This window comes from Alexandromys fortis, unplaced genomic scaffold (assembly GCF_014885135.2).
Source record: "Alexandromys fortis isolate MF-2015 unplaced genomic scaffold, M_Fortis_MF-2015_v1.1 scaffold_140, whole genome shotgun sequence".
Classification (NCBI taxonomy): domain Eukaryota; kingdom Metazoa; phylum Chordata; class Mammalia; order Rodentia; family Cricetidae; genus Alexandromys; species Alexandromys fortis.
In genome coordinates, this window is record NW_026068048.1 from 1,883,212 (window position 1) to 1,908,151 (window position 24,940).

Below are 24,940 nucleotides of genomic sequence, written 5' to 3' on the forward strand. Positions count from 1 at the left end.
CTTTTAATCCCAGCACTCAGGGACTTTAGAACAGCCAGGGTTGCACAAAGAAACCCTCTCGAATAAATAAATAAATGAGCAAACAAATATAAAAACTGTTTAAAAAGCAAATACCTAAATAAAAGCTTAAATTTTCAAGCCTGAGACTCCCAAGTCCAAATCCTATCCTGCCATCTACTCTTCAAACAAGGCTTCTGCTATCCAAGTCCCAACCAGCCCCAAACCTGATTAGCTTCCAAGACCAGATATTAGGTGAATTCTGGGCAGTTTGGCCAGAGGCAAAACCACTGCATATCTCTGAGCCTGTTTCCTTTCCTGTTCCGTGTCCCCTGTCTAGCCAAGTATCTGTAAAGCTTGGCCCCACTGATCTAGTAAAGTCTTGCGGTGGCAGCTGATACGATTTATTGCCATGTAGGTAGGCCTGTGTCCTCAGTATGAAAATATAACCCTGGCTATCCTCAACACACTCTCAGGAAATCCCCTCTGCACTGGTGGTGGGGGCAGTGGCGGCAGCGCCGCCTTTAATCCCAGCACTCCAGAGGCAGAGGCAAGAGGATCTCTGTGAGTGAGTTAGGGGCCAGCCTGGTCTACAAAACAAAAAGGGGGGGGAGGAAGGAAGGAAGGAAAGAAGGAATAAAGGAAGAAACGTAGGAAGGAAGGAAGGAAGGAAGGAAGGAAGGAAGGAAGGAAGGAAGGAAGGAAGGAAAAGAAACCCTTGCTTCAGCCAGGATGCCCTCTAGACTGGTCCCAAAAGGATACATCCATCACAGCCACCATGCTTCGACAAGTGTCAATGCCAAAACCATCAGTTTTCAGATCTGGATCTGAGGGGTGACAGGGTGAAGGTGAGAGGTCAGAGATCACAGTCATCCCAGTCCATCTAACCTCTAACGCTTCCCCTTGCCCTGACCCTGGTCACTCACGTCGGGTCACCACCTTGTTGAGGATATTCATGAGTTCTGTGGCGCTGACCTCCATATCCTGAGAGCAGAAGGTAAAGAAAGTTCAGGGAGATGAAAAGGTCTGCATCTCATAAAAGACCACGAGGACTTCTGGGCTATCAGGTCAAGGAGGGCCAGCAGCCCAGGATACTTACATCTCCAGCCAGCTGGACAAAGAGTTTCCGAAACTGCCGGACCTCCTCGCTCTCATTGGCCTCAGTATTAGAGAAATGGCTACGTGGGGGCTGCAGAGAGAGGAGGTCTCAGAACAGATATGGAGAAGCACGTCTCTCTCCTCACACCCAAATATCCCAGGGAAAACTCAGGGAGGGCTGGGCAGTTTGAGGGTCAGGGAACCTGAACTGAGTGTAGCATGTAGCATGACTGAGACCCAGGGCTTCAGAAAGGACATTCTAAATGGCAGGGGAACTTCCTAAAAAAGGAAGGGGAGCCTTCTCTATAGGAATGGCGGTGATGATGATGCAGACAAGCCTGGGGAGGAGGGTGTCTCTAGTGCTTAAGGTGGCTTACCGGGGGCTCGGGGTTGTACTGCGCAGCAGCCTCGCTGAGGAGAGACAAGAGGGAGTTAGCGCATGGGGGCGGAGCCTCCAACGGGCCGCAGAACGGTTAGTTCAACCCCTCAAAGTTCAGCCCCCCTCTTCCTCAAGTGGTCCCTCCTCCTCTGTACGTCCTGGTCCTCACCTGTCCCAATTGTCAGAAGAGGGCTGCCCCTCCTTTTCCTCCATCAGGCCAACCCCTCCCACGGGCCCACCCCCACGGAAGAATCCTTACCTAGCCGAGGAACACCCACCAATCGTAGATGTTAGAATCACCTTGGCCCCAATCAGTATCACTGAAATCCCACCACTCAGCAGGACCCGCCCCCTTGAAGAACTCACTTCATAGGGGGGTCTGGGCCAGCTGCCCTCGGCCCCATCTTCTTCAGGTCTCTGTCTAGAACCTTACTCCATTGCGCCTCTCCCACTTATCTAACCTCCTAACATCCCACCCCAGTTCCATCAGTCCCCACTGCTCCGAGGGATCGCTGCTGGGTGACCAAGGATAAGTAGGTGCAAAACACAAGCTCTAACCCCATCAAGGATTTTTTACCCACTAAACCAGCCAGTCCCTGATCCTCGCTGGACCGTTTCTTCTTAGTAGGTGCTGGTCTTTCCTGGGCCCACCCTCCCAACAACAGCAGGCCACACCCATGTCAAGTCTTGGGCCGCGCTGTGCCCACAGATTCACTGGCTCCGCCCCCGGTGATGGGTCCAGTCCTATGGAGTCTTCCCCAAACCCACTGACAGTTCCCTCAGAAACTGCATCCAACTCGTTGACCCACAGGAGCAGATTTACACCCACGTCAAGCCCGTCCCTAAGAAGCGACACCATCCTCATTAGGGTTCCCCTAGGGCCGGTTTTCTGATCTAGGCCACCCCAGTCCTAGCCTCCACGTGAGTCCCTCAGTTCTTGGGCCACCCGCCCCTCCAGGTGGTCTTACCTGATGGCGCTAATGACTCCGCCCAGGATGCGCATGGCAGTTCCACCGCCTCCACCACCTCCTCCCATGCCCAGGCCCATGCCGCCGCCGCCACCGCCACCGCCGCCCGCAGCTCCGCTGATGAGGCCTCCGAGCACATTCCCCAGGCCGCCGCCCAGACCCCCGCCTCCCCCGCCGCCACCGCCGCCCTTCAAGAACGAATTAACCAGGAACATGACTGCAACCGAGTCCTGTAGAGAAAAAGGGGTGAGTCAGGTAGTCGCCTCGCCGGGGAGCTTCCCGAAAGGAAAAAGCAAGAAAAGAAAGCATTATTTCCGGCAGCTAGACTGGGGAGGCCTCAGGAAAGGGGCGGAGCCTCAGACTAGGGGTCTGGACTGGTGACAGCGGGTGGTCCTAGGATGGGTGCGATGGGACCGGTCAGGTCAGACCCCTAGGGTCTAGAAGGTACCCGGGCCGAGGCTCGACGGCATGCCGGACTTCATGAGGAGTAGGGGTACAATCCCCTAGGGCGTGGTGGCGCACAATCGTGAATACAGAATTTGGAAGCTGAGGCTGGAGGATCAGTTCGAGACCAGCCTCAGCTACAGAGCCAGCCTGGCCTACGCGGACCCCTGTCTCGGGGCAGCTGGAAAGCAGGACTACGGGTCTGGTGGGGATGCTCCACATAGGGACCCTAATTTGTGTAAGGTGTACCGGACGTGACTCAGATCGAGGTCCCCCAGAATCGAGTTTAGGGTGGGGATGACGGGCGGGTAAGGGGTGCAGCCTGGGCCCTCAGGACTGAGTTCAGGAAGTCCCTAAAGAGGATTAGGACACTTAGGTACTCCCGACAGAGGGATTACAATGGCACTACTGGATCTGTGGGCTCCGGCCTAAAATTATGACTGTGTGCCCCGAAGATCCTGGATAACGGAGTTCCTCCCACTGCAATGGGGATCAGACTCTCGGATCGTGGTTCTAGACGCCCCAAATAATTTATGGGGTGCCCCTCAGATCTTTGGGCTTATATTTTTGATCGTGAGGCCCGGGATGGCCAGGAGTGCTCCGGAGGGGGTGACCAGAGTGTGACAGGCCCGGTTGTTCAGACCCCAAGGGCCACAACTTTAGGGTTTCGCCAGGTCTGAAGACTGCCGAACCCGAGTCTGCGGGGTGCAGGGGTGCTGGGCCGGCGCGCCCGCTCTCACTTACGGTTCCGGCGGTCCCGGGTCGCTCCCTCCTGCTCTGGGGCCTCCCGCTGTGTCCGGCTCGGGAGGGCGGGGCCGGTGACTCAGGCAGCTCCTCCGGGCTGGGGCCGGCGCACCACCCTGGAGCCGTCCGCGGGGCCCTAGAGCCGCCAGTGCAGCTGCGCCTGCGCCTGCGCGGGAGGGCCCCGCCCCACGTAGTGGGTTCCGGGTGTGTGCCTCTGCCTAGCTAATCCGCCCACTTACACACGCTGCCAGAAATTCAACGCCCTCCAAATTTAACAGCTCTGAGTACTAACAAACCATTCTAACACCGAGGGACTGGAACGTCCAGGGAACTAGAATTTTGATCCAGGTCGCCCACAAGTCAGCCACCGTTGCAGTATATAGCCTGCTCCAAAAGGGACTGCAGTTTTTACAGTCATTCATTCTTGCATTCATTCTGCTTTGAGACAGGTTTGTTCTCATCCCAAGCTGAACTTGAACTCACCCTAACGCCCTAGTTGACCTCGAACTCGAAGCAATCCTCCTGCCTCTGTTTCCCAGATGCCAGGATTACAGATATTCACTACCATAAACAACCATCAGTTTGTGTTCTCCAATTTAGGTTCCTTTATGGCTTCTAGGCAGTCTAGCTGTCTGAGCCTGGACCACTCCCGGAGGGACTATGTAAACCTCAGTTGGAATCTGCTCATCCCTAAAGCAGTGACCTGATGTCTGTGAGCCATGATTTCCTCATCTGTAAAATGGGAGCACATCCAGGGATGATGACACATACCTGAACACTAGCACTTGGGAGGTGGTGGCAGGAGGACGGTCTCAGTACTTAACAAGTTTGGCCGGGCGGTGGTGGCGCAAGCCTTTAATCCCAGCACTCGGGAGGCAGAAGTAGGTGGATCTCTGAGTTCGAGGTCAGCCTGGTCTACAAAGTGAGTTCCAGGACAGCCAAGGCTACACAGAGAAACTGTCTCAAAAAGTGTGTGTGTGTGGGGGGGGGGGGTTAGGCATAGGTTCCCCCTGGGTAGGCCCTATCAAAATTAAGTGATTAAGGGGCTGGAGAGATGGCTCAGCGGTTGGGAGCATTGCCTGCTCTTCCAAAGGTCCTGAGTTCAATTCCCAGCAACCACATGGTGGCTCACAACCATCTGTAATGAGGTCTGGCGCCCCCTTCTGGTCTACGGGCATACACACAGACAGAACATTGTATACATAATAAATAAATAAATATTAAAAAAAATAAGTGATTAACTACATAGTAAATGCCAGCTCTTATGTTAGTCCCTATGCCGCCCTGCTGTTCTCAGCCCACCTGGATCTCTTAGTTTACTCTTGCTCATCCTTACATAACAGAGAATGCTGACTACCAGCTCCTAAGTACTTTGCACACGTCGGCTTGTGTGTTCTCCTGGCAGCCCTGCGGGATAGATGCTGTTCATTATCCCTATTCCACGTATAAGTAAACTGAGGTTAAGCTGCACAGTCTACCTTACCTGTTCCTTTCGCTGCCACCGTTACTCAGCCACTCTCCAATAATTTAATTAATATGATAATCACTCAAATCACAAGATCACAGCAGACAAAACTGTACTTGTACCTGACGTCACCTAAGGGCTTGCTGGGACCAAGCCAGGCAATGGCTGCTCAAGCCTGTATGTGGGAGGCGAGCTGTAACACGAGCGAAACGGAAGGTGATGACCCGGGCCTACACCTAGGTCAATAAGTCATCAGTGGTGACTCACGTGGATTCCTTTCCTGTCACACCCCTCGCCACAGGGTTCTCTGTCCTGACCTCAGGCTCCGCTCCCTGGCAGACCTTTGCACAAACCCTGCCCTCTACCTACAGACACTCCTGTTTGCCTGTGCCTTCCACCTTGGATGGGAGCTCGAGGTCTCTCATTTGGGAAGTCCTTGTTGTCCTCACACCCATCCAGGACTTGGTGAGGCCGCGGCTCCATGCTCTCAGAACCCCTGTAGTAGACACGCTGACACAGGCCTAGAATCCTCGGGCTCGGAAGGCTGAGGCCCGTGAGCTACACCATAGGACCCCATCTCAAAACAACAGTTTAAAAAATGCTTTTAGGCCAGGCAGTGATGGCCCACGCCTTTAACCCCAGTACTTGAGAGGCAGGGGAGGTAGATCTCCGTAAGTTCGAGGCCAGCCTGGTCTACTACAGAGTGTGTTCCAGGACAGCCAGGGATACACAGAGGAGTCCTGTCTTGAAAAACCAAATAATGTGGCACAAGCTGGCTACGCCATTTTCTTGAGATTCGTTATTGTTTCAGCCTTCGACCATTTTGCATTTGTTCATAGCATTTCTGCAGAGGGACTAGCTAGCAGTCTCAAATATTTCTTAGTAACTATAACAAAATGTTCTGAACTACTCTAAAAATATATTTATAGGAACACAAAGTTATCTTTGATATGTTTACTATTAAAGAGATTTTTAAAAAAAGAAAAACCAAATAAATAAAATAAAAAACAAACCACTTTTTGTTATTTTTTCATAGTACCCACTACCCAAAGTGATCAGTCGTGTTGTCCTCTCTCTCTCTCTCTCTCTCTCTCTCTCTCTCTCTCTCTCTCTCTCTCTCTTCTAACCCTAACCTCTGACCCTGTCTCAATTCCCAGCATCGGTGAGCCTTGGGTCTTGTCCCTCCTGTCGAGCCTACTGTGCCATTCGGTACTTCCCTGAGGTAATTTTTAATGACTTTTTTTCCTGTGTGTACATGTTGTGAGGTAGTCTCCTGCAGCCTAGGTTTGTGGTCTCCTATAGCCCAGGCTGGGGTCTCCTATAGCCCAGGTGGCCTCAAACTGACTGTGTAACAGAGAATGCCTTGGACTGATCTTCCAGCCTCCACATCCCCAGCCCTGGGGCTGCCGGGTGTGTCTGCTCCTGTTTGTCTTTCCTTCCATCTCCAGATCCCTATCTTCAACCTGGGCAAGATGGGGACTCAAGGCTCCTTCTTCATGCTTCCTATTTACAGTCTCCTTAGGGGTGCGGGCAGAGTTCCTAAGGCACCAAGTGTTTCCTTCCTGAGCCTCTGCCAGCACCAACTCCTATTTTGTTTGTTTGTGCTTTTCTTTAGTTTCTTAGATTTGAAGTTTTTATTTCATGTTTGTGCACATATGTCTGCCTACCAAGTGTGCTCCAGTATTCAAACCAGAGCCCTCTGCAAGACCAGCAAGTGCTCTTGACCTCTGAGCCACCTCTCCAGCCGCTTGTTGCTGGCTGGATGTTTGTTTGTTCTTGAGACAAGGTCTCCTAGTGCTCAATTATGCTCCACCATCACCAACTAACTCTCTTGTCTCTGTTTGCCCCACTGCTCCAACCTGTCAGTCAATCTAAGGGCTCCTTCTGCAGACCCTCAGTGCTGCCCCCCACCCCACAGCCTTAATCCCTGCCCTCCTTGGGCCATCTCAGCAACCTCAGTCACCTGCAAACAAAGGAAGCCTGTGCACATGGCTCCGGTCCCTCTGACTCAGATTCTGTTCCGGCTATACCTCATTCCAGAAGCATCAAAATTCTCTCCCCAGAGAGGACAGCTCGGTGGTAGAGTGCATGCCCAGCCTGTATGAAACACCAGGTTGTTTTTTTTTTTCTTTACTCAAAGTCACAAAGTCCTTACTGATCCATCCTGTCACCTCCTGACCCTTTGAGACAGTACAAGGAAGCCAGGCTTGGTTGCCCTTGCCTTCATTCCCTGCACACGGGAGGAGTGCATAGAAAAAGTTCCAGGACCTGGTGCTCCCAGCTGAAACCCTGAGAACAAAATATGGAGGCTCTGCTTGTGTACGGTGTCCGAACAGCCCCTTTCCTGCACACGAGATACCGGAATTCCAAGGCCCAGGCCTTTCCTGGCCCTCCCTTAGAGTCGCCTCACGTTGTGATTTTAGCGGGCTCTTCTCAGGTCTCCTATTAACCTCTGTCACACACCACTTTTTTTTTTTCCTTTATGATTCAATCTCATTATTATATAGCCCTGGCTGGCCTGGAACTCATGCTGTAGACCAGACTGGACTTGAACTCACAGAGATTCTCCTGCCTCTGGCTCCTGAATGCTGGGATTAAAGACCTGCACTCCACCACATTTCCCAGCCCATTTTTAGCATTCACGCCCCACTAATACACTGTATAGTTATTGGCCAATACTGATTCTTGTCTGTCACCGGCACTAAAATGTGAGTTCTCCGAAGACAGCGCTTTCTAGCTTGTTCACAGACGGGTATCGAGTTCCTAGAACAGTGTTTCCTTACCATGAAGGGGTTAAACTCTCCTACTTTTTACAACTGAATTTAAGTTGCAGCTCTCTGAGAAGGGCAAAACAGGTGTCTTTTTGAACAAAGGGCCATTTATCTACAAGGCTCTTCCATTCAGGGTTGAGGGAGGGAGAAAACACAGAGGGCCTAAGTCAGTCTCAGTATCTCAAGGACAAACTCAGGGGGCCCCTTTCTGAGTCACATCCAAGCTTGGACAGTGTATCCAAAATGATAAGACTAAACCTCAGCCAATTAAAAAGATACTAATGTAACAGTGATGTAGCTGCCCTGAAGCTCCCCTTAGCTACACTATTCATTATAAAAGGAGTCTGTATGTCCCTCTGGGTTAGTCACCATTTTGTACAGGCGTCGACCCCTGCATGCTGGAATACTAAACGTTCTTTGCTCTTGCATACTATTTGAGTCTGGGGTCTTCTTTTAGCATTTCCTCTGCCCCCGCAAGCAGTGTTGGGCGCTGACTCTAGGCTCTCAGGGCTGGGAGTCAAGTGCTCTAGCATCAAATGGTACCCCAGTCCTTTCACAGCTGACTTTGTATGAGCAAGGGATACATTTTCAGTCTGGAGAAGGGATGCACTCTGTGATATTTTGTTTTTGTGTCTTAACAAATAAAGCTTGTCTGAAGATCAGAGTGCAGAGCTAAGCCACTAGAGGCCAGGCAGTGGTGGCACACACCTCTAATCCCAGGACTCCCAGACTAGGTCAGAGGCAGATCTCTGTGAGCTCAAGGCCACCCTGGGCTACTTGAGATTTAAAAAAAGAAACAGAGCCAGGCAGTGGTGGCTCCCACCTTTAATCCCAGCACCAGGGAGGAGGAGATGGGGGAAGTGATATGATGTGGCTGGGATATCACTGGAGAGAGGAATATTAGGTGGGAGGAGAAAGGAGTTCAGGTGCTGTCTGAGGTTTCGGGGAGACAATTGCAGTCTGCGCATGCAGTCTGAGGATTCCGTAGAGGTAAAAGGTCTCTCTAGTGGCTGGCTGCACTGCTTCTCTGATCTTTCAGCTTTCACCCCCTAATAGCTAACTCTGGGTTTTTATTTATTAAGATCAATTAGAATTCATGCAACACACCAGTTATCCCGGGCTAGATGAGAAGACCTGCCTTGGTCTCCCGTGTCCTTGAAGGGCTCCTATGGCCCAGACTGGCCTTGAACCAGAAGACAACCTTGAGTTTCTTTTTTAAAAAAAATTTGGGGGAGCTGGAGAGATGGCTCAGCGGTTGGGAGCATTGCCTGCTCTTCCAAATGTCCTGAGTTCAATTCCCAGCAACCACATGGTGGCTCACAACCATCTGTAATGACGTCTGGTGCCCTCTTCTGGCCTGCAGACATACACACAGACAGAATATTGTATACATAATAAATAAATAAATATTTAAAAAAAATTGGGGAAGCCAGGTGTGGTGGCTTTAACACTTTTAAACCCAGCACGCTGCGGGCAGAAGCCTGATCTATGTATTGAGTTCTAGGGAGCTTGTCTCAAAAGCCACAAAGGAGGGTGGGAGGGCTGGAGAGATGGCTCAGAGGTGAAGAAAATCTGCTGCTCTACCAGAGGACCTGATTCCCAGCACCCCTCTTGTGTGGTCACAACCACCCCTGACTCTAGTTCCCAGGCGTCCAAACCCCTCTTCTGGCCTCCTCAGGCACCGCACACGAGCGGCTTATATTCACACAGACAAAACACATAGAAGTAAATGATGCTCTTAAACAACCGTTATTTTTATTTATCTTGGTAAGGGTGTGTGCGCTCAAACATGCATGCATGCCTGCATCTAAGCCACAGTGTGCTTGCGGAGGAGGGAAGACAATTTGCAGGAGCTGTTCTGTCCTGCCACCATGTGGTCCGCATCCAGAGCTACTGAGTATCAGCCTCAGCACCCCCTCGGGACTCAGAACAGGACTTCACAATAAGCAAAAAAACTGGCTCTGCAATGGGATCTGAGGGGTAGAACAAACTAATTCAGGCATGTTTTTCCTGCATGTTTTTTATTCCTTGGGGGAATAATATTAAGGTTTCTTTTGGGGTTAAGCCTGTTAAACTTCTCAGGGTCCAGAAAGATTTACTATGGCAGCTGAAACCCTGACTAATTGGATTGAGGGTAAAATGAAATAAATCAACATGCATTACCACTATATGCTCTTCAGAACGAAGAAGAAGCAGCGTCATATCGGCATAAGGCGTACCGGTAAGGGGTGATCTCCAAAAAAAGCTTTCTGTTTATATAGGAACACAGACAAGTTAACAGTCCCATAGGCGTAATTGTTATGCCCAAATCCGCGAAGTCCCCGCAAAAGCCAACAAGGAGACCGAGTCCCGTATGTAAAAGCAAAGAGCCTTTATTTTAATCAAGTTTGCAAACTTGGTCTCTCCACATATCCAACGTACTGGAATAACCAGAGAGCCCCAGCTCAGTTAGAATTGGGTTTTTATAGTAGTAAAGGTGAGGGCAAGGGGCCTCTGAGGTTCAGGACCCCTGATTGGCTGACATTTGTCTAGAGGTGATCTGGTGAGTGTGCGGTGGCAGGTGATCCTATCTACAGTGGTTGGAATGTTAGCATTTTCTTTGAATGGTTTGTTCTTGGGCGGTGGACAGGTAATATCAGCTTGTGATTCCTCCTGCAGCCAGGCATTGCATCAGGGTAAACTACTGAGACTCAGGCTTCTTATTAAATTTATGGATGGTCAAGTTCTACTCTGTCGGGTGATAATGGTTGGAAGTAAAGAACTTCCTTTGGGTGACCTGCCCATCCATACTTATCACGGCTGGCCCCTCTCTTCCCCCTTCACAGGCACCGGTGATAGGATCCAGTCTTGGGTCCTGCATGCCCCTGGTTTTAAGGAGGTATGGAACTACCTAACTAATAAATCTATTAATTGACAACTTTGTACCCAGTATATTAACAGGCACTGTATATGTTGTCCCCCATGCCATGAAGTTCCCCCTTGACTCAGCCTTTTAACCTATTTTGGGCAGGGGACATGGGACATGGGACTTCAAGCTGACATTGGGGCGTTGTTGTTATTCTTTCGGTCCCTGCCCTAGCCACTCCCACTCCTTTTTAACCTGTGACCTCGCTCGCCTTCGTTCTCTTTCTTCCTGTTCTCTCTCCTGGTGTACACACGGCTTTGCCTCCTCTCTTCTCTCTCTCTCTCTCTCTCTCTCTCTCTCTCTCTCTCTCTCTCTCTCTCTCTCCCTCTCTCCCTCAATAAAATGCCTTATACCTATCTTTTTGTATGTGTCTGTTAGCCGCCAGCGCGGTGCATGCCTTCCCGCTGATGGGAAGCTGTAGCCGCTTTTCTCCTGGCGGGCTCCACAAGCCCGCTCGGGGATTGTTTTTTAAGAATAACAGTTGTTATCCAGGCCCAAACAGGTTGAAAGTCTAGCCAAAGGGAGGGGGGCGGATATTTAGGCAATGGGGCACTCATCAGACTCCTTTTAAGGATCAGAGAGCATTCATATCAGCTGGACTGGTCCACAACAGCTTTCATGAAGTCCAGGGCTCGCCACCATCAGAGGAGGTTGCAGTCAGCAACTGATTCTTAGATGCGTCTGCCAGCCAAGCAAAGCCTATTGAGATAAGTTTAAACTAGGAACAGAAGTTAAAATTTATTTACTTAACTGCCGGGCGGTGGTGGTGCTCGCCTTTAATCCCAGCACTCGGGAGGCAGAGGCAGGCGGATCTCTGTGAGTTCGAGACCAGCCTGGTCTACAAGAGCTAGTTCCAGGACAGGCTCCAAAGCCACAGAGAAACCCTGTCTCGAAAACAACAACAACAACAACAAAAATTTATTTACTTAAAGAAAAACCCATATTGTAGAAAAAGAGCAGATAACGAGTGTCTGTAAACAGAAGGAATAGACTTATACCTTTGAGTCCTAGCAAAAACTACAGATTTTTATTAGAATTAGTATGTTTTTCTGCTGTCCAGAGAACCATGTATGGTTTGGACAGAGATGTCTTTGGCCCATGAGAAACACCTTTAAGTTCATATTTAAATGGCAGCCAGAACAGATGTAAAATCCTGAGCTTGTGACCCACACAGTAAGCAGTCCTTGCTCTATCAGCTTATTAGAACTATCATGGGGGGTCAGAAACATGTTTTATATTTTAAGTCATTTTTTTAGACCCTTAAAGCTTATGAACTTTTATATCCTCAGACCTTAAAACATTTTTTACAGAGCTAACAAGCTGCCTGTAGCTTTGTGGAAGGATCTGGATACCTTTTGCTGCTAAACTGACATTATAACTGCCCTAGCCATCAGTACTATCAGAGATCTCAGAAGGATGAATAAAGTATATCTTGAAAGACCCTACAGACCCCCTCCTCAAAACCTGCAGCTAGCATGCTCCCGGGGGGAATGCCCCGTTTGCTTGAAAAATTCTCAGATCAGCAGCCAGCCTGCTCTCATAAGAACATTCCATTTGCTTGGGAGAGCAGGATGTCTCCGAGATAGGATGACTGCAAGGCAGGATATCAATAAGATAGGACATCTGCAAAGCAGGGTGACTGCAAAACAGGATATCTATAAGATAGGAACAGGATGACTTTTGCTGACACCCATGCTGAGAGAGGAAACCATTCATGCCCCCGCCTCGTTCCGATAACCACGCTTTTGCTTCTGTAAACTTGCTTTTTGCTCTTCCCTATAAAAAACCCGCCCTCCAGTCGGCAGGCGTGCAAGTCCTCCGAAAGACTTTGCTGCCCGCGGGTACCTGTGTCTACCCCCAATAAACCTCTTGCGATTTGCATCCCTGTGGTCTCGGCCTGTTCCTTGGCGTCGGGGAGGTCTCCTCCCAAGAGAAGGCCTCTTCGAGAGTCTTTCAATCTGAGTACAGACCAAGTAGTTTCCGAATCTATTAAAAGTGACAGGGACCAGAGTCCATATACAGTTAGTCATACCCAGGTCTCCATAGCACTGGAGGCAGAAATATCCAGAACATCAGTCTTACTGTCTCAGCCAGGCCCATAAGGTGAATTATTTTGTTTTTCTGTGGAAGAGGGACATGGAAAAGACTGACCTTATTTTGTCTAGGCAGAAGTGGTGCAATCAATTCTCCAGGGTCCTGCTGTTTGTCCACAGTCTGGACCGGGTCCTGGCAGCCAGTGTTGCACTGGGGTCACCTCGCCCAGTGGTCAGCGTCGTCCTAATCCAGGTGGAGACATCATGGAGTCTCCTAATCTTCTCTGGAGATCTTGGGTTTCTGCTGGGATCTTAGCGTCTCTGTCTAATGTAATAATAGTATCAAGCATGCATTTTCACAGTCACGAGAAACTGGTGGATCTGGCAAGGTGCCACCTTCTGTCCCAGAGTGGGTGGGGCTGTGAAGTTCCCCTGGGGCTGGGAACACAGAGTTGGTAGCTATACTAACCTGTGGGCTTGATTTGCATTAGCGGCTAGCTGGTTGAGTTAAAAGGAATCTCTTCTGGGGACCTTGCTTTTGACTCCAACCGAGAATTTTCCTCTCTGAAGCGAGTTTTAGTGACTCAGGCCCTTTTCCTGTATAAACAGTTAATTTCCTGGGCTATGACCCTGTGTTAGTTGACAGCAAGGTGAAGGGTAATTACAGAATATTAGTAGCCTGTTAGGTCAGAGCAGACCAGTAGATCACACTTCCTGAGTCTGCTGTAGAGCAGACACACTACCTCCTGTGTGAGGCTCCTTTCCTATCAGTGAGTACAGTCCTGTCAGTACAGTGTGTGGGGAACTCCTTAATGTAGATTCTGGCTGTGGGAACAAAGGCTTGACTGACTGAATCCTTTTCACTTCAAGGATTCCTGGTGTGGGGGGAGGTATCCGGCTGTCCTCCAGGGAAAGTCAGGTTTATCCACTACGGGGACACTGTAGAAAGGGGAAATGCCATGATTTCACAGGATTTCTACAGAATTGGCAGTGACTTATCCAAAGGCCAGGTGTGCCCGTAGCCCTGCAGAAAACAGTTTAGTCCGAGTGGCCATGTACCGGTGTGGGAGAATTGTCTGTATTCTGTTAATCATGTTTCGGTCCGATAGATCTGCCAGCTGTACGGCTACCTTATAATACTTGTGGGCTCACCGCAGGTCCTGGGGATCAAACGTCATCAGGCTTGGCAGCAATCATATTTACATGCTGGGCCAACTCACTGGCCCCTCTGATCCTCCTGCCTCTGCTTCTCCAGTTCTGGGAGTAGCCCGTGCTACTCTGTCCAGTTTGTGAGATGGGAAACGTTAGGATTCGGGAACCAAAAGGACTCCATCCGTCCTCAGCCCCAACCTCTGCTTATTTTGCTTTATTTATGACTTTTTTCCTGAGACTATTTTTATATGTTTCTTATCATTTTGAATGTGCAAATTAAAACACTATTATTGTGTGTGTACAGGTGTGCACGTGGCACGATCATTCGTGGGGACTAGGGGACAATTCAGGAGTCAGTTCCCTCCCACCTCCTTTTGAGATCTGAGGATCGAACTCAGTCTGCCTGGCACCACTAAGCCATCTGGCTGGTTCCTTCAATATGCAAATGCTTATTCTGTCCATTTTTGCATATTCGCCGCTCACCTGGGACCAGGCTCGGCGTTCCGCCCCCACTTTCCTCCGTGAAGGTGTCCAGTGACTCTCACAGCCCTTCAAGCGAAACTAGACAGTAAGGCTGAGGCCTCATCTCTCCCTTCAGCTTGCTGTGAAGGAGGAGCCACGCCAGTCTCTGCCCCTTTCCTTCCCCCACTGACTAACACAGGGATGTGGTGGAGCCATCTTGAATCTCACAGGCCAGGCTGCTGCCGGAGGAGTAGCGGGGCCATAGGTAGAAGCTGTGTGAGTGCTTGGTGTCCGGTGACTTCAGCATCCGTCCTGGAGTGCTTAAGCTTTAGCTGCTGCAGAAGAAAGAAGTAGAATTTGCTGTAATCTGCTGGCCCCTTTAAGAGACAAGCTCCACCCACACCCCCACACCATCCCCCCCCTCCCCTCCCCCAGGCAAGGGGGTCTCCCACCTCCTCTCCAGCTCTCCCTGTCTCTCTCCACTCTGCCCCCTCCTCTCCTCTCCCATCTCTCCCCTCTCTCTGCCCTTCTGGAGAAGCAGCTTCTGCCTCACACTTTTCTTCCCCCACCTTCTCCCCTTCCTCTTCCTTTCCCCTCTAAAACCACTAAATCAACTCTATTCCCCAGCTCTCTCTGCATGTCTGTCTCCCACCAGGGGACCCACTGAGGCCTCAGGTGACCCACTGCTGCCCCTCCTGGGACCAGTCCCCCACCACCTCTTTATAAATAAAAGAATTCTGTTGTATTGACCCAGCTGTCCTTCTGAGTTCTTTTGCAGGGTTTGTTAAAAGTGTCATCTACCCTATCATGATCATTATAAACACCCTGGATAATTTCCCACAGTCCTCAAAACATCATTTTCGCTGTATGTATACTATTCCACCATCTGAAAGCCAGCAGAAGTTTTTCTTCTTCATTTCCTCCTCGAACACTATTTATTGAGCACTGACTAAAACATAGACGATGGCGATCTAGAGATGAACAAGACCATTGTTCTAGTTTGTGTTCCGTTGCTGTGGGAAAGACCATGCCCAAAAGCAATGCAGGGAGGAAAGCTTTGAATTGGGCTACATGTTATAGTAGCTAGGAAAGCCAAGGCGGGAACCTGGAGGCAGGACCTGAAGCAGAGCCCTGGAGGAACACGCTCACTGGCATGCTCTCTCTCCATGGCTCACTCAACCTGCTTTTTTATACAATTCAGGACAACCTGCCTAGGGATGCCACTGCCCACAGTGCACCGGGCTCTCCCACATCAATCATTAACTAAAAAATGTACCCCACAGATATGCTTGTGGGCCAACGCGATGGAAACATGTTCTCAACTGAGGTTGCGGAACTCTTCCCAGGTATCACTAGCTTGTGTCAAGTTGACAAAAAGCCTAAGCAGCACGGCCATGAGGTCACACCCCCTGCGGAAGGAGCGGCAGACAGGCAGCAGACGGAGACAGCTAACAATGCAATCCCTCCCCTCCCTATTTTCAGACCGAGCACAGTCCCAACTGTGCAGTAGAGATTGGCCAGTGTGAGCTGAAGTGGCGGGAATAGGGATTCCTAACAGTGAGGTAGGTGTTAAGTGAGAGGACTAGGAATGAGGAATTAAGAAGACAAAACATAAAAAAGACAAAAGCAATAGCTGGGACCAGGAGATTTGGCATAAACTAACGATTTAAGTCAAGCAAGTTTATAAAGTGCAACATCGTATATACTATCTGTAGGGAGGAAAATGGCCAAGGTCAGCAGAGGGCTAAAGTCAGATATTGTTAGTAGGGCTGGAGAGATGGCTCAGCGGTTAAGAGCATTGCCTGCTCTTCCAAAGGTCCTGAGTTCAATTCCCAGCAACCACATGGTGGCTCACAACCATTTGTAATGAGGTCTGGTGCCCTCTTCTGGCCTGCAGGCATACACACAGACAGAATATTTTATACGTAATAAATAAAAACAAATAAATAAAAAATTAAAAAAAAAACAGATATTGTTAGTAAAGAGAACGCGGACACAACCGCCTAATGACCGATAACGGGGGGGGGGGGGGTTAGGTCCCTAGGAACGGCCAGCTTGACTCCTTCCAGACCCAGGCTCCAGCCCCAGACCAGCCCTGCCAAGTCCACTCACGGATAAGGATGCAGAACTGACGTTCTCTGTGACCTTTTAGCAGAGCCTCTGAGAAAGTCTTGGGTCTGTCTATTTATACCAAGGATCTACTTAGAGTGTTTCCTTTCGGGCTTCCTAGGCAAGACTACATTTCCCATCCTCCTTTGCGTTAGTTATGCGTAGTCTCTCTACTGATGCCTGTACCATGGGAGCAGATACTTTGTATCAAATTCCCCAGTCTGATCTACTGTTACTGTGGTGTGTGACTTCAGGATGGATGAAAGGAGAATATATACAACTGAAACGAAGAAAAGAACCATAATTGTCCCTTAAGAAACCGCTTGAGGCTGGAGAGGTGGCTCAGCTGTTATTAGCCCCTATAACTCCTGTTTCGGGGAGCCCAATGCTCTCTTCTGACTTCCATGGGCATCTGCACTCAGGTGGTACACACACATGAAGTGAGGCACACACACATATGTAATCCGAGATTTCTCTCCCATCTGCCTCTTCCCAAATAACCACGCAGAGGCTTAATATTACTTTTTTTTTTTTTTCTGAGACAGGGTTTCTCTGTGTAGTAGTCCTAGCTGTCCTGGAACTAGCTCTTGTAGACCAGGTTAGCCTCGAACTCACAGAGATTCGCCTGCCTCTCCCTCCCCAGTGTTGGGATTAAAGGCGTGCACCACCGATGCCCAACTCAGGCTTAATATCACTTATAAGTGCTTAGAATGGCTCAAGCTTATTACTAGCTAGCCCTTACATTTAAATTAATCCATATTTCTTATCTTTGCTTTGTCATGTGTTTTGTAGCTTGTTACCTCATTTTCTACATGTCTTGCTTCCTTGGTGGCTGGCTGGCATCTCCCAGACTCCACCCTTCTCCTATATCTCTGCTTGGATTTCCCACCTCACTGTATCCTGCCTTGCCATAGGCCAAAGCAGCTTTATTTATCAACCAATGAGAGCAACACATATTCACAGCATACAGAAAGACATCACATGACACACATACAAGCAAAATTAAATAAATAATAAAAAACTGAGTGTGTACCTTTAATCCCAGCATTTGGGAGGCAGAGAAGACAGGTAGATCTCTATAAGTTTGAGTCCAGCCTGGTCTACACAAAAAGTTCCACACCAGCTAGGGCTGTGTAGTGAGAACCTGTCTCCAAAACAAGCAAACAACAACCAATAACAAACAAACAAGAAAAGATGACTTAAATTTTTGTGGTTTGCTCAATGGAGGGTTTCTTTGAAGAGTAATCATTGAAACAACCAACTCAGCCAGCTTAATTTGAAATAATGGCTTACTTTTCTTAAAGTAAAAAAAAAAAAAAAGTAAAGAAAGGAAGAAAAAAAAAAAGAAGAAAGAGAAAGAAAATAAAATTCTTGGACCTGAGGAGGTAGTTCAAGGGTAGAATTCTTAACTAGCATGTATAAAATTCTGAGATAGAGGCCAGTCTCACACACACACACACACACACACACACACACACGTAAACTAAAAGAAAAATTGAGGAAAAAATGAAATATTGGTTGCTTTTTGTTTCTGTGTAGCTTTTTCCCCCCTCTGTGTGTGTGTAGTTTGAGACAGAGTCTCACTTGAGACCTGGCTTGTCTAAACCTTTCTGTGTAGCCCAGGCTAGCTAGGAACTGGACCCACCCCATCACTTCTACTTCCTGAGTGCTGGACACCATGCCTGGCTACAGAAAGGATGTTCTCTGTGCCAAAGAGGGGGTGTCTTAGGAACAGAACCACACGGGGTGTGGTGGCCCAGGCCTGTAAATCCCAGCAATGAGACAGAGGCAGAAAGGCCACAGGTTGCAGTATGGACTGTTTCAAGAATAAGAAAGAGCTGGGGACAGTGGTGCACACCTTTAGTCCCAGCACTTGGGAGGCAGAGAGATGGATCTATGTGAGTTCAAGGCCATCCAGAGCTACAGAGTGAGATCCTGTCTCAAAAAAAAAAAAAAAAAAGTTGGGTGTCTCTGTGGCCCCCTCTTGAATCTGAGCATCTTGTGAGCACTTTGGTCAATAGACAGCACAGAGTGACAGCCTGTGGCTCCTGAAGGTGATGGCCGTGTGTGTGGCTCTTGAAGGTGATGGCCGTGTGTGTGGCTCCTGAAGGTGATGGCCGTGTGTGTGGCTCTTGAAGGTGATGGCCGTGTGTGTGGCTCCTGAAGGTGATGGCCGTGTGTGTGGCTCCTGAAGGTGATGACACCGTGTGTGTGGCTTCTGAAGGAGGGTTGGGAAGGGTCCTGTAGCTTCTGCTTGCTTATCTCGGGGCACGGCTATGGAGAAAGGGAGGTCCACCTGCACAGAGGCTGCCTCTCCGGAAAGGCCGTGTGAGGTCAGGTCTGCTGGTCACAGTCCCCAGGGCTGGGCGGACGGCCAGCATCACTCCAGCCAAGTTCTGAGTCATTTGGACATCCAGCCTTGTCACGCTGACAGTCAGGAGAGGGCTCTTAAAGAAGAAAGTGCCAAGGAAACGGTGGAAGAGCTAGACTTGTTTTCACTCTTCTGCTCTGATGGGGCTCTGGGCTGGGGCCTCAGGCATGCTATGTGTATGCTTTCTACTCCCCCAGTCCTTGGACATTTTATGTAGTGATAAGTGCGGCGGGGCTGCGTCCCCAGCACCCCAGCCGCCTGCTAGCTTATGCCTGAAATAACAACACACAAACTGTATTCACTTAAAGACTGCTTGGCCCATTTCTATCTAGCCTCTTCTAGGCTAATTCTCGCACCTGGACTAGCTCATTTCTTTTTTTTTTTAATTTTTATTTATTTTATTATGTACACAATATTCTGTCTGTCTGTATGCCTGCAGGCCAAAAGAGGGCACCAGACCTCATTACAGATGGTTGTGAGCCACCATGTGGTTGCTGGGAATTGAACTCAGGACCTTGGGAAGAACAGGCAATGCTCTTAACCGCTGAGCCATCTCTCCAGCCCTAGCCCATTTCTTATAATGTGTGTAAGCACCCCAAGGTGCGCTTACCGGGAAGATTCTAGCCTACATCCATCCTGGGTCAGCGCTGCATCGCGTGTGTCTGGGAGAGCTGTCAAGTCTGAGCTCACTTCCTCTTCCTCCCAGCATCCTGTTCTGTTTACTCCTCCCACCTATGTTTTAACCTATCAGGGCCAAGGAGTTTCTTTATTGCTTAACCAATGAAATCAACAGATTGATATATGACACTCCCACATCAATTTTATCTTTGCCATGGCGCACATGTGGAAGTTGGAAGCCAGAGAAAATCTTGCAAGAGTTATTGTGCTCCTCCTACAATGTGGGTGCTTTGAATTGCACTCAAACCGCCATTCTCAGCAGCCAGCACTTTTACCCAAGGACCCAGCTCACCTGCCTTTTGTTCATTTTGAAACAGGATGTTGGGTCTCCCAAACTGGCCTTGAAAGTCTCTGTGCTGAGGATGATCTTGAACTCCCAACCCTCTCGTCACCACTTCCAAGTGCCTTTTCCTGGGGCTGGGGGCGGAACCCAGGGTAGTTTGCACGCTAGCCACACATTCTATCCTTGACAATAATATAAAAACCCACCAAACAGTCCTCGTTCTGAAAGAGTCAGATAGAGAATATATATCAGGACTGGGGCTTTGTGTGGCGCTCCGGAAGCAGAGGCAGGAGAATTGCCATGGGTTCTAGTCCAGCCTAGGGGGCATGCCTAGACCCTGTTTCAACCAGAACAAAACACCAAACAGCCAGGGCTGGCGGGGCATTCTTTTAAGCCCAGCACTTGAGAGACAGAGCCAGGCAGACCTCTGGGTTTGAGGCTGGTCAAGGTTACATAGTGAGTCCCTGTCTCAAAGGGTACAACAAAAGCCGTGAAAGCAGCCGGCTGTGACAGCATGTGCCCGAGCTGTGTGCATTTTTACCCTGGGAAAACAAACACAGGACTCTTCACACCAAGCAGGGCATTGCCAGCAGACAAAAGGAACACTTCCTCTCAAGTCTTGCTCTGTGGAGCAAGTGGTTTATGTAAGGTTGATCACGGGCTTTGGGGCAGCTTCTGCGTGCCTGCCAACATCTCTTCTCTTTTAAAGATATTCATTTATTGTTATTGGAGGCATAAACATATGAAGTCAGAGGACCTTGTGGGATCAGTTTTCTTTCTTTTTTTTTCTTTTTTAAATAAATCCCTTGGTGGTTTCTTTTTTTTAATATTTATTTATTTATTTATTATGTATACAATGTTCTGTCTGTGTGTATCCCTGCAGGCCTGAAGAGGGCACCAGACCCCATTACAGATGGTTGTGAGCCACCATGTGGTTTCTGGGAATCGAACTCAGGACCTTTGGAAGAGCAGGCAATGCTCTTAACCACTGAGCCATCTCTCCAGCCCCGGGATCAGTTTTCTTCTTCCACCTTTACATAGGTCCCAGGGATCGAACTCGGGTCTTTAGGCTTGACAGCAAGCACTTAACTCAGAGCAGTCTCACTAGCCTGGTTTATATTTTCTCTTATTCTGTCTGTCTCTTTGTCTCCTTTACTTCCGAGGATCCAGAGACCTCATGCACTCTAAGCAAGAGTTCTAGACCTCCAGAATTCACCCTCCTTTAAAGATAGGAGTCTCCATATGTACCCCAGACAGAGCCTACAATCCTCCTGCCTCAGCCTATCTAGTGCTGGGATTTCAGGCATAAGCCATCAGGATCAGGATCTTTTCCTTAAAAATTTAAATTTTGCTTATTTATGAGTGTTTTGCCTGCTTTTAGATCTTCGTACTATGTTTGTGTATGGTGCCTTCGAAGGCCAATAGAGGGCACTGGATTCTCTGTAACTAGAGATAATGTTGTGAGCTGCCTTGTGGATGCTAGAAACTGAATTCCGTCCAGGTCTTCTGGAAGAGCAGCCAATGCTCTTAACCACGGAGCCATCTCTCCAGCCCCAACCAGCACCAGATCTTAATATCACAAAGACAAACGAAGCTACAGAGAAACCCTGTCTCGGGAAAAAAACAAACAAACAAAAAACCAAAAACAAAAGAAAGTATCAAGGGATGAAACCAGTTAAGTTCTTATTATTTAGACTGTGGGAAATCCATGGTGTAGACTGTAGGAAATCTCTGAAAAATGCGTTGGAGCAGGATCGTTGCAGATTTTTTTTTTTTTTTTTTTTTTTTTTCAAGACAGGGTTTCTCTGTGGCTTTGGAGCCTGTCCTGGAACTAGCTCCGTAGACCAGGCTGGTCTCGAACTCACAGAGATCTGCCTGCCTCTGCCTCCTGAGTGCTGGGATTAAAGGCGTGCGCCACCATCGCCCGACCCGTTGCAGAATTCTTAAGGAGCTATCTGAATGCATCATGTGATATAGGGACCCTAGATTTTGATTTGTATAAATCAACAGGAAAGACTACATTTATGAAATAATCATAAATATTTGAGTACTGACCAAATATTAAATAATATCTTAAAATTAATGCAACTTATTTCTTATGAATCTTATAATTCATCTATTTGTATTTTATGTGCATTTGTGGTGTGGGAGAATTAAATAATATCTTAAAATTAATGCAACTTGTTTCTTATGAATCTTTTCTTATAATTCATTTATTTGTATTTTATGTGCATTTGTGGTGTGGGAAAATAGTCTGTATTCTGTCAATTATATTTTAAATAAACGCTGATTGGCCAGTAGCCAGGCAGGAAGTAGAGGTGGGTCAATGAGAACAGGAGAATTCTTGGAAGGAGGAAGCCCATTCTTTGCAGTCCTGACCTGATCACAGAAGAAGCAAGATGTGACAGCCTCCGCTGAAAAAGGTATCAAGCCACGTGGCTAACATCGACAAGAATAATGGGCTAATATAAGTTATAAGAGTTAATAAGAAGCCTGAGCTAATGGGCCAATCAGCTTATAACCAATGTAGACCTCTGTGTGATTTTCTTTGGGACTTAACAATTGCGGGAACCGGGTAGGACAGAGACCCCATCAACACATTTGTGTGTTGCCTGCATGTATGTCTTGTATGAGGATGCTAGATCCCTTGGAACTAGAGTTACAGACAGTTGTGAACCACCATGTGGGTGCTGGGGATTGAGCCCGGGGCCTCTGGAAGAGCAGTCAGTTCGCTTAACGCTGAACCATCTCTTCAGCCCCCTTAGTGCAGTTTCTAAAAGATTTAATATCTTTTACGGAACCATACAAAACCATTTCTGAATGAGATGTTACACTGCCACTGCCCCAAAGAGGCAGGCGTGATTGCGCATGCCTGTAATCTTAGTCTTTGCCAGGCTAGCTACAGCTACATAGCAAGACTCTGTCTCCAGAAACAAATTACTCCGTTAGCCAATACAACGGGTGACATTTAATAAACAAAACAAGAAGGCCATATGATGACAATTACCAAAATTGAATCAGGCATGACTTGAGGTTGCAGGCCTGCAGTTCCGGCACCCCGTCCACTGGCTGGAGTTCGGGTTAGCCTGGGCTATGCAGTGACAGGGTTTTCAGTGCCAGCACTTGCGCAGCACTGCGGTCCTCTCAGCGGGCAGCCAGATCTCCCACTGCACAATTCCTGCTGGTACTGGGTGGGAGGAACCTACATGACAACTAAGTCCGTTCGGGAACAGTAGGACTGAGCTGAGATATCGCCATGCTTTCTGGGAAATGAAGTCCTTTTCATTTGCGGGACTCCGGTTCTGCAGGACTGCAGGCTCCACAGCGTCTGAGCGGTGCGCTGCTGCCACCTGGTGGAGGCTGTGAGGTTACGGTCCAGGCTAGGGTCATTGCAGATGAGGGAAGTGGAGACCTGGCGTAGACCTGGAGAAGCTGTAGGAATCCTTCCTGGAAAGGATGGACAAACCCAGAGGAGCGTTAGGGGGCGAAAGGGTGATGGTTTAAAAGCAGGCGTAAGGCCACGAGGATTGCAGCGCGGTCTATTCTGGCTGTGCATAATACCTCGCTGTACTTTTTAGCTAATGACGAGCAAGCATTTCTGTGGGCCAGTTGCCTCTCTAACAAAAGCTAATAGGCCCAGCAACTTGTGTGTGTGTGTGTGTGTGTGTGTGTGTGTGTGTGTGTGTGTGTGTGTGTGTAGGTCTATCAGTGGTCCTGCTTCTGAGGAGTAAAGCTGTAGCTCATTCATCTAAATAGCCAGAGCTGGATGCGAACCTGGGCTGCCAGGCTCCAGAGTTTGCACTAAAGCTTACTAACTACACCTCTCTTAACTAGTTAATTATCCCAAGGTTTTAACGGATACGAAAAGCAACTCATTGTTAGCATGCAAATCCTTAAATCAGAAATTTAGCTCAGCTCTGGACCACAGGCTGCAGTCGGTGCATTTGGTGATGCTGGTTAGGTTTCTGGTTAACAGGAGTCATGGGAGGGATTGCTTTAGTTAAGGCCACTCCTATTCCTACGCTGATGACGTCCCTGGCAAATCTGGCTATTTAGTTTCCTCTTCGCCCACTGCCCGCTCTGCTTACCTGGAGTGCTTCAGATCTAGCTGTGTCATTAATACTGGAATATTACAGAAGACACGGCTCAGGGGTTAAGAGCTTTTGTGCAACAGACTTTCCCTGGGGAGGCAGGAAAAAACATCTACCCGCCCCAAAGAGGGAGCCCATGACAGACCAAAGTGCAGATGCCACCAAAGTCCAGCTTGGTGAACCAATGAGCTTGATTGGGTTATTTACAGGAATCTGGGTGAGGGGTCACTTACAGAAGCAGAAATGACTCAAAGACAGCTGCATCACCATGCCCGCCCCAGCATGGTGACACCTCGCCAACACTGTGAACTTGGAGCTCACTGCATAGCCTGCAGGCGGCTCAACAGGTTGGACAGCGGCCTTTCCAGGTGCCTCAGGTGGTCTGAGCATCTTCCAGGCATTTCAGCTGATCTCTGCTTCTTGCAGAAGCCTGGGCTTGTCTAATTGACAATTAAGGTCTCACTGCTTAAATGCACTTTTGGGAGGAGCCTAGTGAATCCGGTCAGTTTGGGGGACCTCCTGAAACTATTTTGGGTGTTTATTTTTTTATTTTAACAAGACAGGTTTTTCCGTGCAACTGCCCTAGCCATCCTGGAACTCACTCTGTAGACTGGGCTGTCTTTGAACTCAGAGATCTGCCTGCCTCTGCCTCTTAGTGTTGGTATTAAAGGCATACACCACCCAACTAATTTTAAATTTTTAAACAAAACCCAAGAAGGGCTAAAAATTTGGTTCAGTGGTAGAATGCTCAAGGCCCTTGGTTCAATATCCAGCATTGCAAAAAGAAAAACAAAAACCCCTAATTAAATGTACAAATAAGGGCTGGAGAGATGGATCAGAGGTTAAGAACATTGCCTGCTCTTCCAAAGGTCTCGAGTTCAATTCCCAGCAACCACATGGTGGCTCACAACCATCTGTAATGGGGTCTGGTGCCCTCTTCTGGCCTGCAGGCATACACACAGACAGAATATTGTATACATAATAAATAAA

The 24,940-nt window shown here is 48.7% G+C and overlaps 1 protein-coding gene across 1 annotated transcript in view; it reads right to left on the minus strand.

Annotated features, from left to right (window-relative positions):
- Capns1 (calpain small subunit 1) overlaps positions 1-3,775 on the minus strand; it is a 10,294-nt gene extending 6,519 nt beyond the window's left edge. The window contains exons 1-6 of the mRNA XM_050119223.1: positions 3,631-3,775; positions 2,443-2,672; positions 1,473-1,506; positions 1,097-1,186; positions 924-981; positions 760-824 (exon numbers count right to left, since the gene is read on the minus strand). Coding sequence (XP_049975180.1) covers positions 760-824; positions 924-981; positions 1,097-1,186; positions 1,473-1,506; positions 2,443-2,657 — 462 coding nt within the window. The 5' untranslated portion in view covers positions 2,658-2,672; positions 3,631-3,775. The remainder of the gene's footprint in view (positions 1-759; positions 825-923; positions 982-1,096; positions 1,187-1,472; positions 1,507-2,442; positions 2,673-3,630) is intronic.
- Positions 3,776-24,940: the final 21,165 nt, after the last annotated feature.